We start from the raw sequence: 16,700 nt of genomic DNA, 5'->3' as shown, positions 1-16,700 counted from the left end.
AAGTCCTGGAAGGTTGGGAAGGACAGAACAGGACTGGCGAGGTAGGTCAGGCTAAGAAGGTGGTCGTGTGCACATTCACGCACGGGTGGAGCAGCACCCTTTACGCTACGGAGCGGGATCCTGGATTGGCGATTTGTTTACCGTAATTCACTTAATAGATTAATCACGTCTAATGAATGAACTCTGCTGGAAAGCGGCCATGGCGCAGTTGGCTTTCAGAGTGATGTAAGCGATGGAAAACACCCTTACATCACTGTACTTGTCTAATACTGCCCCCTTCTGGACATTTTAATATATGCGATTTAAAGTACTATGCTACTCTGAAGTGCATTTTTTTTTTGGTCACCTCAGGTGCATTCATTCACAAATAAATTAAGACACAAACTCAAGAACTACAAACTTCCAATATTTTATTTTTAATAAGTGCACTTCTGCCTCCTTGCTCTAGGAATGCAGTTATACTCTAGTCAAAGATTAACAAAAAAAATTATTTCTATGAACTTGCAATGGGGTTGTCGGCATCTCTCTGGACACAGAAAGAGCTCTGATTAAGTTGGGTCTATGAGCGATACACTCTGTCCTTCCGTTAATCCAGTTTAGTCCTCTGCTCTGGTTTATAATGGCAAATGATCTCCACCAGGACATATGTGTTTATGAGCAGGAAGAGCAGGCCGGCCAGCCAGACAAGCACAAAGGTATTCTGTCCCTCGAACTCCAGGCAGTAAGCGGGGGCCAGCCAGACGGCCTGGGAGACAAAGCCAACAACACGACTGTCAGGCTAATCATTCTTCATCTACCCACTGTCTGTCACAGGACTTTCAATAATGCAGCAACAACACGGCTGAATGGATATTTCCAGGCCATACGTTTTGTGGAGTTGTGCTGAAATCTAGTAGTTTTCTGAAGTATGTGAATAACTGCAGTGCAGCGTCTTGTACATCTATTACGTGGCTAAATCACACCCAGTGCCGAAACGGAGTTACCTGTCCGGCGAACCAAAGCACCAGGAGAGCCAATCCCCTCCTGAGTGACATGGCGAGCCGAGGGAGGACTAGCGGCATAAGACACAGGTACCACAGGAAGTACTGTAACAGACAGGCGGCAGGGTTAAGGGTGCCACGGGAAGTACTGTAACAGACAGGCGGCAGGGTTAAGGGTGCCACGGGAAGTACTGTAACAGACAGGCGGCAGGGTTAAGGGTGCCACGGGAAGTACTGTAACAGACAGGCGGCAGGGTTAAGGGTGCCACGGGAAGTACTGTAACAGACAGGAGGCAGGGTTAACGGTGCCACGGGAAGTACTGTAACAGGCGGCAGGGTTAAGGGTGCCACGGGAAGTACTGTAACAGACAGGCGGCAGGGTTAAGGGTGCCACGGGAAGTACTGTAACAGACAGGCGGCAGGGTTAAGGGTGCCACGGGAAGTACTGTAACAGACAGGCAGCAGGGTTAAGGGTGCCACGGGAAGTACTGTAACAGACAGGCGGCAGGGTTAAGGGTGCCACGGGAAGTACTGTAACAGACAGGCGGCAGGGTTAAGGGTGCCACGGGAAGTACTGTAACAGACAGGCGGCAGGGTTAAGGGTGCCACGGGAAGTACTGTAAGACAGGCGGCAGGGTTAACGGTGCCACGGGAAGTACTGTAACAGACAGGCGGCAGGGTTAAGGGTGCCACGGGAAGTACTGTAACAGACAGGCGGCAGGGTTAAGGGTGCCACGGGAAGTACTGTAACAGACAGGCAGCAGGGTTAAGGGTGCCACGGGAAGTACTGTAAGACAGGCGGCAGGGTTAACGGTGCCACGGGAAGTACTGTAACAGACAGGCGGCAGGGTTAAGGGTGCCACGGGAAGTACTGTAACAGACAGGCAGCAGGGTTAAGGGTGCCACGGGAAGTACTGTAAGACAGGCGGCAGGGTTAAGGGTGCCACGGGAAGTACTGTAAGACAGGCGGCAGGGTTAACGGTGCCACGGGAAGTACTGTAACAGACAGGCGGCAGGGTTAACGGTGCCACGGGAAGTACTGTAAGACAGGCGGCAGGGTTAACGGTGCCACGGGAAGTACTGTAAGACAGGCGGCAGGGTTAACGGTGCCACGGGAAGTACTGTAACAGACAGGCGGCAGGGTTAACGGTGCCACGGGAAGTACTGTAACAGACAGGCGGCAGGGTTAACGGTGCCACGGGAAGTACTGTAACAGGCGGCAGGGTTAAGGGTGCCACGGGAAGTACTGTAACAGACAGGCGGCAGTGTTAAGGGTGCCGCGGGAAGTACTGTAACAGACAGGCGGCAGGGTTAAGGGTGCCGCGGGAAGTACTGTAACAGACAGGCGGCAGGGTTAAGGGTGCCGCGGGAAGTACTGTAACAGACAGGCGGCAGGGTTAACGGTGCCGCGGGAAGTACTGTAACAGACAGGCGGCAGGGTTAAGGGTGCCACAGGAAGTACTGTAAGACAGGCGGCAGGGTTAACGGTGCCACAGGAAGTACTGTAACAGACAGGCGGCAGGGTTAACGGTGCCACAGGAAGTACTGTAACAGCACACAATCTGTGCATCAACCAGCTCAGTATATTATTCATAACAATGTGTATTTTGGCTGGAAGCAACAACGTTCAATGGAATAATATTCTATCACAATTATTTGCACGAGACAATTTACTTTGACTTGATCATTATGAATTTCAAGATACTTCTCTGGGTTACATGGAGTGGGGGCTGGTACCTGGGACGTGCAGACTTTATTGAAGGAGACAAAGATGGCTGTGTTCAGGAAGCAGCAGAAGGCCAGGTCAGAGTGGTAGGCCAGGGAGGTGAGCAGGATCAGCACTAGCTGGGGCAGGAACGCGGCCAGGCCCAGCGCCAGGCTCCAGGAGCTCTCCGCAGTCAGGTACAGCATGTAGAAGTAGGCAGAGAAGTTATGCCGGATGTCCCTTCTGGTCAGGTGGTAGAGGTAAGTTTCCTGTAGGAATTCCCAGCCATACCTTTGACAAGGAAAGACAACAAGGATCACAGCCGAGCAAGACCCAGGCCGGCAGATAAGCCTCATCATTGACGGCAGGCACTTAAAGCTCAAACGAAACAGGAGGAAGCTTCAAACGGAGATGCCTCACAACTACGGTTGCCACCTCGGTCCTGTAAAATGCTGCACATCCATTCACTGGTGTTTCAGAATTAAACTAGTTCCTTAAAGGACAGAGGAACAAAATGCAGGGTGGGTGGCAAAGCTATTCACCAGGGGCCCGAGTAGCTAGACTGGCATCATTTAGCATGGTTTAAGGGAGAAAGGTTCCCTCCAAAATGTTAACCACAGCTACCCCCAAAATGCTCTGTATAACTGCCTGATTGTACGCGTTCCTTCCTTTCTGCCAGTTTCACTTACATCCGGTAGAACAGTAAGGTAAATCCACAGAAGACTGCTCCTGAAACAGCAGCAAACACAAGCAGGTCCCTGCTTAAGAACCTCCGGAGGGTTTTCACCAGCTTTCCTCCACAGCGGGATGGTGCTGCGTCCGAGGTGCTGCGTCCCGGGCCGGCCTGAAGTGACAGGGCGATGGGCAGGGCGTAGGTCACCGGGTAAATCTTCATGTGCACCGAGAGCCCGTATAAGGCGCCTGCTCGGGCTGGGTGCCCATCCTCCAGGCAGGCCAGCGTGGCAAGCACCAGGGCAGCCAGCAGGCCTTCCGCGTTCCCCCGGCTGGAGACGCCAGCAGGCAGGGGGTTCAGCAACCACAGGGCGCAGTACCGACAGGCCAGCTGACACGGCATCCCCCGCCGGCGCAGGATGCTGTACGTCAGGTAGCCAGAGATGAGGTCACATGCGATGAAGAGCAGCTTCCCAAAATGCACGCTCAGGTAGATGTTAGGGGCCAGCATCCAGGCCAGCAGAGGGGTGTAGCGGTAAGTGGATCTCCTGTATGGCGACGCTCCCTATTAGACGTCATATAGGCAGGGATGCACATAAGTCCGCATTCACCTGGTATAACAGTGCAAGTGCATGCATATTTTATGTGTATTTGCACTGCTGTGGCAAGAAAATATCATGCATTTTTACCTTTACATCGCAAATTTAAGATGAATCATCCATCCATCAATTTTCCAAACCGCTTATCCTACTGGGTCGCGGGGGGTCCGGAGCCTATCTCGGAAGCAATGGGCACGAGGCAGGGAACAACCAAGAATGGGGTGCCAGCCTATAGCAGGGCACATTCACACACCATTCACTCACACACGCACACCTATGGGCAATTTAGAAACTGCAATTATCCTTAGCATGTCTTTGGACTGTGGGGGGAAACCGGAGTACCCGGAGGAAACCCCATGATGACATGGGGAGAACATGCAAACTCCACACACATGTGACCCGGGTTCCAGAGGTGTGAGGCAACAGTGCTAACCACTGCACCACCATGCCGCCCCCTAAGATGAATCAGTATATATACATAAAGATTAAAATGCACGATAATTTCTTGTCATATTAGCGCAAATGCGCGAGCTGTCACAACAATCGATTGCTCTGCATATAGACAAACAATATAATGACTTGCAAGAACACGGTCATGGTGACTTCTCTTAAAACCGCGTGCAGTATACAGATTTTGTGCAACAACAAAAGCCACAGACCGCATTTATAAGGCGCCAGAATACAAAATTTAAACAGACGTAACCAACCTGTGTGATGAATCTGGATGCATCTGTGAATACGTGGTAGTCGATGTCTGTGTATTTCACCTCCATAGTTTTATCCTGATACATCCCAAAGAAAGTCAGGAGAATTCGTATCAAAAGCGCCGAAGCGAATAACAGCCGCTTCCCGGTCAGGACGGCGCCCGCCCGGTCCATAGCGGAGACCGTGACTGCGTTCATGGCTCCACGGCGGAGACCGTGACTGTGTTCATGGCTCCTGTCACCGTACCTAAGCCTAAGATGAAGCACGCCGTCCAGCTGCTATGACACCGCGTCCCTTAAGCCCCTACATCCCTCACCTCACACTTCACCCCCGCGCCAGCAAGCTTCACAAGGGTTATATATTCTTAAGTACTGGCAGATTTATTTAGCAACACGGCCTATAACTATAACCATACACGACACAGACAGTCAACCACCCGCTCCTAAGCGCTGTCTGGCGGAAGGTGCGCCGTATAGGAAGAAACCTAAGCGGGGGCGTCCTGACGCCGACCGGCCCCCCCATCCTGCGATTCGCCAAGAGGCCTTTACTTCCGTATGGCTGCGCCAATGGCTTTCAGCAGGAATCATGGCACCCGAACGTGGTTCTCCGTCGCTTTTCCGTGCGTGTCAGTGCTTTAATAAGGAGGAAGAAATGAGCCGCATGTACGGACAGACGCTGGCGACGATACCCACACGTTTAGAGAAAATGTGGGCCTGGTATTCTTTACAATTGAAGAGATTATTGTGAAAACTTCAGGTTTTTCTCGCGTACCCGTTTGACGTCATCTTCCCTGGCCGAAGACCAGTTTCAATACTAAGAACAGAAGTGCAGAGGAAAAGTCCTCAGAATCATGGGATCGGTCTCATTCGGCGTGGACACAGCCGACACATCGCTCTCGTCAAGATAACCTCCATTGCAATTCAGTGGTGTCGCCTAGAGTAATGAGGATTTCCTAATTATGGTGTTTGCTGTCGGAAAAATAATCATGAATCAGCTGCACCGAACCTTTAAACTGAGCGCTCATGAATGGGACCGACATGAGTCGCTTCATATTAAGGAATAAAAACGCGTGTAATCAGTTGCTTAATTGTTCTTGTGCAATCACAGCTTAATTTTTCTTTTTAAAGAATTAAGTGGTATAGTTCCGAACACCTGTTATATGTGTTAGATATAACGTTATTTAAATGCACATGCACTAATCCCTTGCACAGTACAGACACATGGCACACCGGTGCGCCGCTTGGACCCTGTAAGATCTGTTCGTCACCAATGCACAAAATTGCGTAACAAACAAGCGAGAGACGGTCTATCGATCACATGTGATTAGTGACATACAAAGTCAGAGTGTGATAAATTTTATTTATTGCTGAAAAAATCTTGGGGGAGGGGATCAATTTGCATAAAAGTCAACTTTGCTTTAGAAATATTTACCTTACTAATTAGTACACAACATTTAAATATCAAAGTACAGTAAACAGACTGGAGGTAATATGCCCTCCTAGTAACACAGCATTTCAATCCTTTGTAGAAATTTAACAAACGGGAGGTTCCGATGTAGTCTATATGATCACGTAGGTCACTCAGCTCAAATACCTAATCCACATTTATTCTTCCTTATTTTTTATGCATTAACTGCGATTTTAATCAAAATAAATTCCACATCACCCACTGTTCATTTTACGTCAATATAAATGATATCGTTTTCGCCATTACAAAAGGAAGGACTTGTACGCGCAACTCGGAGTGTTAAATACTTTTAAAACCATTTTCACCATTTTAAAGAAACTAAGGATAAAGTTCTCTCTGACAATCGGTCAGAGACCTCCAAGAAAGAAAGAAAACTGAAAATCCCATTTTCTTGGAACTGGCTGGAATCAAGCAAACAGGACGCGTATATTCCCCACCACAGAGTAAACACAGATGTGCTTCTCGAATGTTCCTAAAAATTTCAGAAATCCTCTCCAGCCTCCAGTGTCTTATGCTTTAGTGTGTGTGCCTCTACATATGTGAACACGTGCATAAGTACACAAAGCATGCCGGACAGAGCGGCCTCCCTCTGCCGCTGGAGGGAAGAAACGAAAAGAACAAAAAGAGAATAATAATCTAATTTGCATCCAGGGTGACCACAACAGAAGCTACGGTCGGCTCGCCACAGAAACTGCAATACGCTCGCATGGAAATCAACCACTTCCCAATCAACGTTGCAGTGCAAGCAATGACGCCTCTGAACTACGCCCTCTTCTGGCCACATCGGGAGTGCATAATGTCCAAAAGGTATACTGAATGCATAACGGCGAAGTGTGTAGGCAGCGGCGCCCCCACACCGAGCAGCGCTGCCTCAGTGCACTTACGGACCAAGGGGATTAACTCCAAGTAGCTATAGTGCATATTGACAATAACAACAGAGCAGCATTAAACGTAATGACGTGACGTACACATGACGATTAACTCCTTAATATACGCTTCACATTTTATCAAGTTGCAGATGCTTTTGAAACAATTACTTTGTAACATCAAGAAACTGCCAGAAAAGTATGAAATTCAAATAAAACATTGTACATTCAAAACTGTTTCCAAAGAAATTCAGAAACACAGGAAATGTGTGCGGTATGCAAAAATGTCCATACAAACCATATTCTTAAACATTTACACATTGTACTTTAAATAAATATAAAAGTTGCATTTTTAGACAATTAGCTGCTGTAACAGTCCTTGATAGTTTTCCTTCCCTCATGGAAAAATCCTTTGCATTTCCACCTTTTAAACATCCGCATCTGTAATCTAACCCAAGGCAGAGGCACAGATACAACACAGTCAATTATGGTTCTGTTTTAGAGTTTTTCTCTTTTTTTTATAAGTAAATTGTGCATTGAGATGTTAATGAAATCTGTCTGAACTATGAGCTGACATCGGACCTGCAGAGAGACACCAAGACTGCAAGTTGTTCATACAGAAAGAACCGGAGAACAGGAAGCAGACATATACAATGATAAAAGTCTCCCCCGCACAAACCAAACCCTAATAGAATTTCCCTGCACCCCCTGAATAAGATCAAATCTCCAGGCCTTCATACTCCTTTAAGAGACATGGTGATTTTTACAATTTAAGAAAATAACTTTGTAAACAGATGTCAGGTGTCACTCGCCGGTCTTCAGTGCAAAGTCCCAGAGTCCGGGGAGGAGAGTCCACCGTCAGCGGAGGAGAGTCCGCCATCAGCGAGGGCTTCCTCTCACCTTGGCAGAGGCGAGTTTCAGGCACAACATTTTTACAGGTTCTCCAAACCCCCAAAGCACATTCTAAAAGGTGGTAGGATTTAAAAACAAAAAAAAACGGACCCTTAAAAATTACAGGCCTCTGGAATATTTTTTTTGTGGCTGAACCGGAGCTGCAGTGATCTTCAGTCGGCTTTGTCCAGTCCGTCAGAAGCATGAGGGCCGACGATCTTCAGCCGAAAGCCACCTGAAAGACAGAGAGGGAGGGAGGATCACGTCACATGCCAGGGGACATGGAGAGACCGTGGCAGGAAGAAGAAAAATGGAGGAAAAAATGAGGCAAAAACGAGAGGCTCTAAGGGCCCTAACTCCACATGGGCGCCTACTGACAGCCAGTCCCGCTTTCAGACATATAAATAAAGGAAGGGGGGAAAAAAAGACCCCACAGCTTGGGCATCAACGGGGGGGGTGGGGTGCGTGCTGCTGTACCACTGTACAGCCCCTTCCTCCTCTTAAAGTCTTGTAGGCTGGTGGAGGGCGCCCCCCGCAGGCAAAAGTCAACCTTGCGCGCCTAAGCATTGACTGTGCGGGGGGAGGCAGCTCGGCGGCTCTTCTCACTTGGGGGGGAACGGCAGGGTTAGTAGGGGTCCTCTCCAGTCCCTCCCCCTGACTGTGGTAACATTACCTTGCTGCGCTGCGTCAATGGAGGGCTGTTTGCAGTCCTGTGCATAGTGCCCACTGACCCCACAGTTGTAGCAGGACGCGCCGGCGCCCTTCTTCAGGCCGGGCAGCACCCCCACCGACGGGAAGAGCGGCTGGTAAAAGCGGCCGAAGGCGGCCAGGTGCTGCAGGCCGTAGCCGGCCTGGGCCCCCAGCACGGGCTCGGAGGGCGTGTGCAGCAGCGGCCCGCCGCCGTAGGGCGAAGGCGCCGCCGGGAAGAAGGGCAGCTGGGTGGCGCCGGTGCTCCCGGCCCCCTGGCTGAGGTAGGCCCCGCCCCCGCCGCCACAGAGCGACGTCAGGTGCAGGAAGGGCTGCATGCTGAAAGCCTGCCGCGCCATCTGGGGTGCATAGCAGTAGCTGGGCGGGTGCATGTTTCCGCAGCTGCCACGGCAACCGCAGGCACCGCAGCCGGCTGGCTGAGGAGGGCCGGGCTGTGGCGGCTGAGGGGCGGGGCTGTTGATGAAGGCGGTGCTGTCACTCTGGGCGGTGCTGTGCGTCAGGGCGGGGTTCGGCGTGGGGGCGGGGCCAGGAACATGCGGGGGCACCGTGGCGGCCTGCGACTGGCCCGGCGTGGAGGTGGCCGAGGAAGCCGGGGGCCCGGCAAGCGTGGGGGCGGCGAGGCTGTAGGACGAGGGCAGGGCGGAGGGCAGAGATATCCCTGGGGCTTTGGGATGGAGCTCCGGCAAGGAAGGCTCTGTGCTGGGGAAGGCCGCCTGCAGGGGGGACACGTAGGCGGGGCTGGGCGGGATCACGCTGATGGCGCCCATTGGTGGCTGGTGCACTGTGGCGGAGGCCCCGCCCTCCGAGATCGGTGGGCCAGGAGCGGGGCTGGGGACGGGGGCCATCTTGAACCGCTGAACCAGGGGCTGGGTGGCTGGGCTGGCGGGGGCCGGCAGGCCCAGCTGTGAGGGGGGTGCCGGCGGATGCTTCTCGACGTCCCCTAGGGGGCCTGTGGCGAGGGGCTCGCGGAAGGCGGCAGGCAGCGGCACCATCACACCTCCAGCTGGCTTCTCTGTCCTGCTGGTGCCGTTTGGCACCACAAATGCCACAGGCTGCATGAAGGCCATCGGGGAGAGCTCTGGAGGGGCTGGGGGTCCGTCCCGCTGCGCTCCGGGCAGCATGGGTCGCACGGTGGCCACGACGGCGCCCCCTACAGGCTTACTGCTGGGCAGGAAGCTGTCTGCTCTGCCTTTACTGGAGTCGTCGGAGTTACTGTCCGTTTCTGCGGGAAGGATCAGAACACAGAGCTCCGTCATGAAGGACCGACATCTTCAGGAAGACACCAGGGTTCAGACCTAATGGAGTCGCCCTGATGTGCATTTAATGGTGTGCGAGCTACGGGAAACACGCCCACCTCTGTCCTTCTCGTCCTCGCTCTCCAGGCTCTCCCTCCCATCATGCTGCGGACTGGAGGGGGGGCTGTAGCTCTCCGAGGACGTCTCGCCGTACGCATCGGGGCCCAGCCCTGTGGGCACAAGCACAGCACATTCACATGTGGGAGGTTAAATAAAGACAACTGCCCCTTTACATAAGGCTCTTCCTCAGCTACAGAACAATCGACAGTGCTTGGCATGACGAGATCTGGATTGTATGGCTCTTTCCTACTGACAGTTTAGTGAAAGTTAATTAAACAAGAATGTATCTGCAATGAAACCTGGCAGCTGGCGAGTGTTAGTGTGGTGACGCCAACATGTCTGGCCCTGCCTCGCCTCACCCTTCCCAGCCACGGACTGCCCCGCCCTCCTGACCTCACCCATGCCTCGCCCCACCCTTCCCAGTCATGCCCATGCCTCACCCCACCCTTCCCAGCCCTGGATTGCCCCACCCATGCCCGGCCTGATCCAAGCTGGCAGGAACAGCAGCAGCAGCAACCGCCGCCTGCGCAGAGAATGAAGAGAAGCTCACAACGGCCACAGCCTGGCCTGCCCTCCCAAAGGGCTCGCGACATTTACCTTTGCCCCGTCTGCCGCGTGAGCTGCTGAGAGCCCGGCCTGCCCTCCCGAGGGGCTCACGACCTTTACCTTTGCCGCCCGGCTGCTGAGAGCCCGGCCTACCCTCCCGAGGTGCTCACAACCTTTACCTTTGCTGCCCGGCTGCTGAGAGCCCGGCCTACCCTCCCGAGGTGCTCACGACCTTTACCTTTGCTGCCCGGCTGCGGAGGGCCCGGCCTGCCCTCCCGAGGTGCTCACAACATTTACCTTTGCTGCCCGGCTGCTGAGAGCCCGGCCTACCCTCCCGAGGGGCTCACGACCTTTACCTTTGCTGCCCGTCTGCCGCGTGAGCTGCGGAGGGCCCGGTCTGCCCACCCCATTAGAGGTAGAAGCCGCCCTGGCCTCTGGCTTCTTCAGCTTCTCCCTGAGAAGACAAACACGGGGCTGTCACATGTCACCACGGGGCCAGGCGCACAGACCCTGCCCCTTTGACAGGAATATGGCTGCAGATCCACTATGTGGCTGATCCACTGTGGGACGTTAGATCCACAAGACTTTTATTCTGAAATTCCGTGGTACTGACGGAAGTGATGTCACTTCTGTTTAGAAGAGGAATGGTTTGTATTAGGTATATGTACGGGGATTGTTTTTGTTTGCTGTTTTTTGGCTGCTACAAAATAATTTGTGTTTATGTTTGCTTTTGGTTAATAGTTTAATTCACTATCATGTGTGGATTGCTCTGGTCTATTGAATAGAGTTACACTTCATGTATATATGTATGTGTATAAGTCAGTCTGACTCAAAACAAGCTTTTTATTTTGAATAGTGCGTGTTTATCGTAACCCTTACCAGTAAGATTTAGTCAGTTAACAGACATTATACAGCAGCAGCATAACTTACATAGAGAGAAATGCCGTCTTTTGAGAAATCATTCCTTAATGGTACAATGTTATTTAAAACTCAAACATCACAGAAGGTGTGATAATTGGTGTAGTTTTTCCTTATATCCAACACAAAACAATAGCTGTAAGAATTACATTTTAAATAGTGCACATGATCAATTACAATGTAGCAGATACCAAAAAAATTCTCCATATTACATAAAAATCAAAACAGTACTGGTACCACAGTAAACTTCCGGTCTGTCTCACAGTGCGTCTGCGCCTCACCGTGGATCTCCCTCAAAGCGCGTCTCCCTCACAGAGGGTCTTCCTCAAAGCGCGTCTCCCTCACAGAGGGTCTGCCTCAAAGCGCGTCTCCCTCACAGAGGGTCTGCCTCAAAGCGCGTCTCCCTCACAGAGGGTCTGCCTCAAAGCGCGTCTCCCTCACAGAGGGTCTCCCTCAAAGCGCGTCTCCCTCACAGAGGGTCTCCCTCACAGTGTGTTAACCAGGTAACAATGGACCACTTTATGCCGTTTCCCCTAATTAAGAGTGACCAGCTCCCCACAGCCCCCAGTGTGATGCTCCTTACCTGTCTGCTGCCGAAGCTCTCGCTTTGCTCTTGATGGCGGGCGGCCCGGTCCGTTTCTCATCGCTGGGGTGCTGTTGACAGAAGACAGACTCAGGAGACATGGACACAAGCAGGGCGACACTGTGGGGGTTCTCAGGGTCCGAGTGCTGAGGGTGCAGGACACCCACTTCTGGGCGACACTGTGGGGGTTCTCAGGGTCTGAGTGCTGAGGGTGTAGGAGACCCACTTCTGGGCGACACTGTGGGGGTTCTCAGGGTCCGAGTGCTGAGGGTGCAGGAGACCCACTTCTGGGCGACACTGTGGGGGTTCTCAGGGTCTGAGTGCTGAGGGTGCAGGAGACCCACTTCTGGGCGACACTGTGGGGGTTCTCAGGGTCCGAGTGCTGAGGGTGCAGGACACCCACTTCTGGGGGACACTGTGGGGGTTCTCAGGGTCCGAGTGCTGAGGGTGCAGGACACCCACTTCTGGGGGACACTGTGGGGGTTCTCAGGGTCCGAGTGCTGAGGGTGCAGGAGACCCACTTCTGGGGGACACTGTGGGGGTTCTCAGGGTCCGAGTGCTGAGGGTGCAGGAGACCCTCTTCTGGGCGATCTGGATGATCGCCGCTGTCGCTCCGATCACGTCCCTGAACCTGGGGCAAAGACCCTCACGCTACCTGCCACTACCACCCACTGGACCCACTGAACCATCATCCATCTCCATCAGCTAAACTGATGGGAGGGGGGTCCACAAAGTACACACAGCCAGGGGAGAATAAATGCTGGTGAAAATACAAGAGGGTGGCAGAAAATGGTAATGATCAGCGGGCTTCCCCCGCTCCATAACGTTAGGCTGTCGTCTCGGAGGTCTCTGAGGTCTCTCCAGCCAGTTCTGACCAGCATACAGAGAGCCGGAGGTCAGTGATTCTGACCCGCATGCAGTGAACCGGGACCCGGCCGGTTCTGACCCCTGTGTAGTGAGCCAGGGTCCAGCCGGTTCTGACCCCTGTGTAGTGAGCCAGGGTCCGGCCGGTTCTGACCCCTGTGTAGTGAGCCCAGGCCCGGCCGGTTCTGACCCGTGCACACACCTGTATGCCCGGTCCATCCCAACCTCACATACCTTCTGTGGTCCTGCCCCACAGGGATCCGGGCCAGACTTCTGCACAGGATTCTTCCTCCTCCAGTCTGTCACTCCGTTCAGCTCTGGGTGGGGGGGTCTCCGACTGTCAGTCTGTGGGCTCCTTACACCCTGGAGTCTTTGAGGGGGGTGGGGAGGGTCCATTAGCATATGGGGGGCACTGACCCTCAACACAAACCAAGCTATAAGCAGAGAAAGCAGTGGCACGAGGCTGCCCCCTGCAGACTCACCCGAGGCTCGGGCTCTTGCTGCCAGGCTTCTTGCGGTACCCAAGAATGAAAGACTCCATATCTGGTGGGGGGGTGGGGGGCGGAGAGAGGGACTCATGAGCAGAGTGAGCATGGCTGTCACACCGCCTCCTACAGGTTGCTAGGGAAACAGCAGCCTGGGACATTCCTTCAGAGAGAGAGAATGCCCAGCTCTCGTTTCCTGTTCCGCTCTAGCTGTCATCTGATGGATCTACATCAGATTTACGGAAAGTATTCGTTTTAGTGTTTAGTCCATATAGAACACGCCCACACATCTGCAATAACACGACTAGTACGACAACTACAGTACAAGCAGCACTATTCCATTAGAGGATTTCCAGTGTTTGCAACTTGAACTGATGATTTAAATCAATTAAGTCCCATTTGAAATGAACAATCGTGAAAGAAAACACACAGGGGTACTTCTGCTTTCTACGGACCCTGGGAGAGAGACGCTTGCTGGAGCTAACGCACTGCAGGCAGTCACTGGGGAAAAGGTTTAAACCTCGCCTTATACAGTTTATCTAATAAAAATGTACATGATGAAAGAGTGTGTGTGCCATTTTCCGGATCAGATTAATTTGGGAAAATGGGGGGTGGGGGGGTGATATCTGGGAGAACGGCGCGTGGCGTGGTGTGCCAGCGGTAATTAGCGCGCAGAGAAAGTCTCAGACTGCGTTAAGCACCGTAATCAGGCAGGGGAAGCAGCGTTATGGTAGAAAGAGCTCGACTTAAACACAGTAATGGGCTGTGCTTTTAAAAGCTTTACCGTTTCTGTGTCTAGAAGCACTTGGTCCTTCAGCCTTAGCGGCGTGGGACTGCGCGATTCTCACAAAAGGGCGAATCATGATTCTTTTGCTTAGAATTGAGATTCTCTGTAACAAGCATTTGTTCTTAAAATTTTAACATTTATTACGTTCAAACTGCAAACGGAAACACAATAAAACATGACTGTGCCAGACATGCGACTGATCCAGGAGCGACAAACCAACTCCTGACAGCAGAAAGGAAAAACGCTCAACTGGCCATTAAGTTAGGGTGGCCAAGACAGCCAGACCAAAAGCTCCAGTACCAGAACTACCACTGGGGTACTTTTTGGTGCTTTGGGGTGGGACTCGAAACACTTTCTTTATCGAACAGTTATGCAAATAGCATCCCTCTGAAACACAATGCAACCGGCGCCTTGAAAACAGTCATGAAAATAATGATAAATGAGGTCAAATGATACTAATGGATGCGTGAATAAATTAAGTGACCCAAGTCTGAACTGCGATCTGGTCGGAAGAACCAGAGATCAGGAAAACATGTAAGGGAAGTATTTTGTACAACGTAATAGGACAGCATGATATTGGGAAAAGTATTGCGATGTGTGATTTTGTTGTAATAAATATTGCAGTATTTATATAACAAAAGAAAGAGGTTCACCATGAATTTCTCAAAAACCAACTAGGAGTCATTTAACGAAGGATGATTATCATATAGCACTCATGCAAAATCAGCGGAGGTAAGCTTTAAACTGTTTTTGAACGTATGAGACTATCTTGGAATAATCATTAAAATTGCAAAACGTGATCAATTGTTTTCTGGGACAGAGTAAAAATGTTATGGAATCCTAAATTCCCTACGCTTTACTGTTCATGCAGAACCGAAAGTAAGAGAAAGCCTGACCTTAATCCAGCCGACGCGCAGTAAGAACAGCACATGCACAACATGCCGTGTTGGTATGAATATCGCACATCGTCCAGCCCTATAATATACAGCCATGTTTCAAATTCAGTACAAAATACCCGCCTCAAGCTGTGATGTCATTCAGTACTGGTACCGGTTTTTGAAGTACCACAGTAAGGTACCCGATGCAGTGGAAAAGCATCCTTTAAAGACCACGCAGAATTATGGGATGCTTGAAACACTCTGGGGAGGAGTAGAAGCACTTGTTTTGATCCAGCTGATGTAATACAATGCAGGAGAACCATTGTAATTTAGAAATGAAATTGCATAGAGGTGTGAATCAAGATTGCATTTTTTTTATGATTAACTGAACCCCCCTCCCACTGTGTAAGGTGGTTCACTCCATGTTTGGAGCGGCAGATGGAGGCTGATCACCGTAGTGAGTGACGCACAGACCCTGAACCCCCCTCCCACTGTGTAAGGTGGTTCGCTCCATGTTTCGAGTGGCAGATGGAGGCTGATCACAGCCATGTGGGGGACGCACAGACCCTGAACCCCCCTCCCACTGTGTAAGGTGGTTCACTCCATGTTTGGAGCTGCAGATGGAGGTCGATCACCGTAGTGAGTGGCACACAGACCCTGAACCCCCCTCCCACCGTGTCGGGTGGTCCGCTCCACGTCGGGAGAGCGGGCAGAGGTAGTACTCACGCGCACCTTCCTCCTGGCTCGAGGCCTCGGAACCGTCCTCCACGAAGTGCTCGCCTGCTGTGGCAGGCTTCCCCAGGGGGGGTGCCGTACCTGCAGAGGGAGACGAGAGCGGCCGGGGCTGTGAGGGGGAAAGGTGTCTGGCGAGGGCCTGGACACCACGAGCCTGGTGCGTGCTCTGGGGTGTGTGCTCTGGTGTGTATTCACCAGGACGGCTGGACTAGCAGAAAAGCAGCCGGATGTTCCAGCCACACGAAGCCAAAAGCACCATAGTGCCATTGGAGCACAAAGGTGCTGCTGACATCCAGGTGAAGCAGAAATATGCACGTAAATCTATGCTCCCCCCCCCCCCACCTTGCATTAACCTGCTGATGATCAGTTTGCACTTTCCGATATTTACCGGTGAATCACCAACATCACAAACGTTTTCCTCCAGTCTAAGAGATACATCTCAACCACAGTATTTCTAAATTCCACAAACACATCAATGTCTCCATTTTCTGAGTGTGAAACCCCTCTGCCTTCTAATTTTTGTATTATTTGCAGAGTTAAAAATACTCAGAACAACAGAAACCAGCTTGAGTTTGCTTGAAGCCAGTTCACACTGGGGACGGTCGTCGGCACTGCAACTTGTGTTCAATCTGCATTTAGCTACGGAGGTGGATGGTTGTGGTCGGTGCTGCACACAGCAGTGATACTCCACCCGACCAGCAGAGGGCAGACCTATCGCTACACGTATATACAAGCAGTGTAGCAAAATGGGTAAACGGGTGGAAGCTTTGCATAATGCACGATACCTCCTCAATACACATAAGTCACCCCCAATCTAAGCGCAGCTCGTGATCTGAGACATTGGTACTGTGCCTTCAAACATAAGTGTTTGGGAACTGCAGAGCGTCAAAAGCACTAGGACCTACAGGACCCGCCCCGGCACCGCACAGGAACCGCCCCGGCACCGCACAGGAACC

General features: G+C 51.8%; 2 protein-coding genes across 5 annotated transcripts in view; both read right to left on the bottom strand.

The window, feature by feature from the left end:
• Positions 1-393: 393 nt before the first annotated feature.
• LOC125726969 (GPI mannosyltransferase 1-like) lies at positions 394-5,152 on the bottom strand. Of its 2 annotated transcripts, none has more exons than XM_049003513.1 (5): positions 4,664-5,152; positions 3,375-3,922; positions 2,718-2,976; positions 984-1,085; positions 394-745 (listed from the first exon to the last, which is right to left on the bottom strand). In XM_049003513.1, the coding sequence occupies exons 1-5, from the start codon at positions 4,856-4,858 to the stop codon at positions 587-589; spliced, it is 1,263 nt and encodes a 420-aa protein (XP_048859470.1). In that variant the 5' UTR covers positions 4,859-5,152; the 3' UTR covers positions 394-586. The 2 variants fall into 2 exon arrangements, with proteins under 2 accessions (XP_048859470.1, XP_048859471.1); XM_049003514.1 differs by having other exon boundaries at positions 3,375-3,968; positions 4,664-4,773.
• An 848-nt stretch (positions 5,153-6,000) lies between these two features.
• LOC125726950 (zinc finger CCHC domain-containing protein 2-like) overlaps positions 6,001-16,700 on the bottom strand; it is a 30,998-nt gene continuing 20,298 nt past the window's right edge. The window contains exons 7-14 of one of the 3 annotated variants that reach the window (XM_049003439.1): positions 15,736-15,825; positions 13,342-13,402; positions 13,094-13,229; positions 11,996-12,066; positions 10,851-10,948; positions 9,948-10,058; positions 8,559-9,815; positions 6,001-8,120 (exon numbers count right to left, since the gene is read on the bottom strand). In XM_049003439.1, coding sequence (XP_048859396.1) covers positions 8,059-8,120; positions 8,559-9,815; positions 9,948-10,058; positions 10,851-10,948; positions 11,996-12,066; positions 13,094-13,229; positions 13,342-13,402; positions 15,736-15,825 — 1,886 coding nt within the window. In that variant the 3' untranslated portion in view covers positions 6,001-8,058. Of the gene's footprint in view, positions 9,816-9,947; positions 10,059-10,850; positions 10,949-11,995; positions 12,067-13,093; positions 13,230-13,341; positions 13,403-15,735; positions 15,826-16,700 lie in introns of all 3 variants that reach the window. The other 2 variants (XM_049003437.1, XM_049003438.1) reach the window with 2 other exon arrangements.

This window comes from Brienomyrus brachyistius, unplaced genomic scaffold (genome assembly GCF_023856365.1).
Source record: "Brienomyrus brachyistius isolate T26 unplaced genomic scaffold, BBRACH_0.4 scaffold81, whole genome shotgun sequence".
NCBI classification, from domain to species: domain Eukaryota; kingdom Metazoa; phylum Chordata; class Actinopteri; order Osteoglossiformes; family Mormyridae; genus Brienomyrus; species Brienomyrus brachyistius.
The sequence above is the reverse complement of the archived record's forward strand: the minus strand, read 5'-3'. Positions and strand labels throughout refer to the sequence as shown.

Excerpts from the sequence above, each read along its gene's own strand:
- LOC125726969 (XM_049003513.1), bottom strand. The coding sequence starts at position 4,858 with ATGAACGCAGTCACGGTCTCCGCTATGGACCGGGCGGGCGCCGTCCTG. Across the intron at positions 3,923-4,663 it reads CATCCAGATTCATCACACAG|GGAGCGTCGCCATACAGGAG; the intron begins GTTGGTTACGTC and ends GACGTCTAATAG. Across the intron at positions 2,977-3,374 it reads ACCTTACTGTTCTACCGGAT|GTATGGCTGGGAATTCCTAC; the intron begins GTAAGTGAAACT and ends TCCTTGTCAAAG.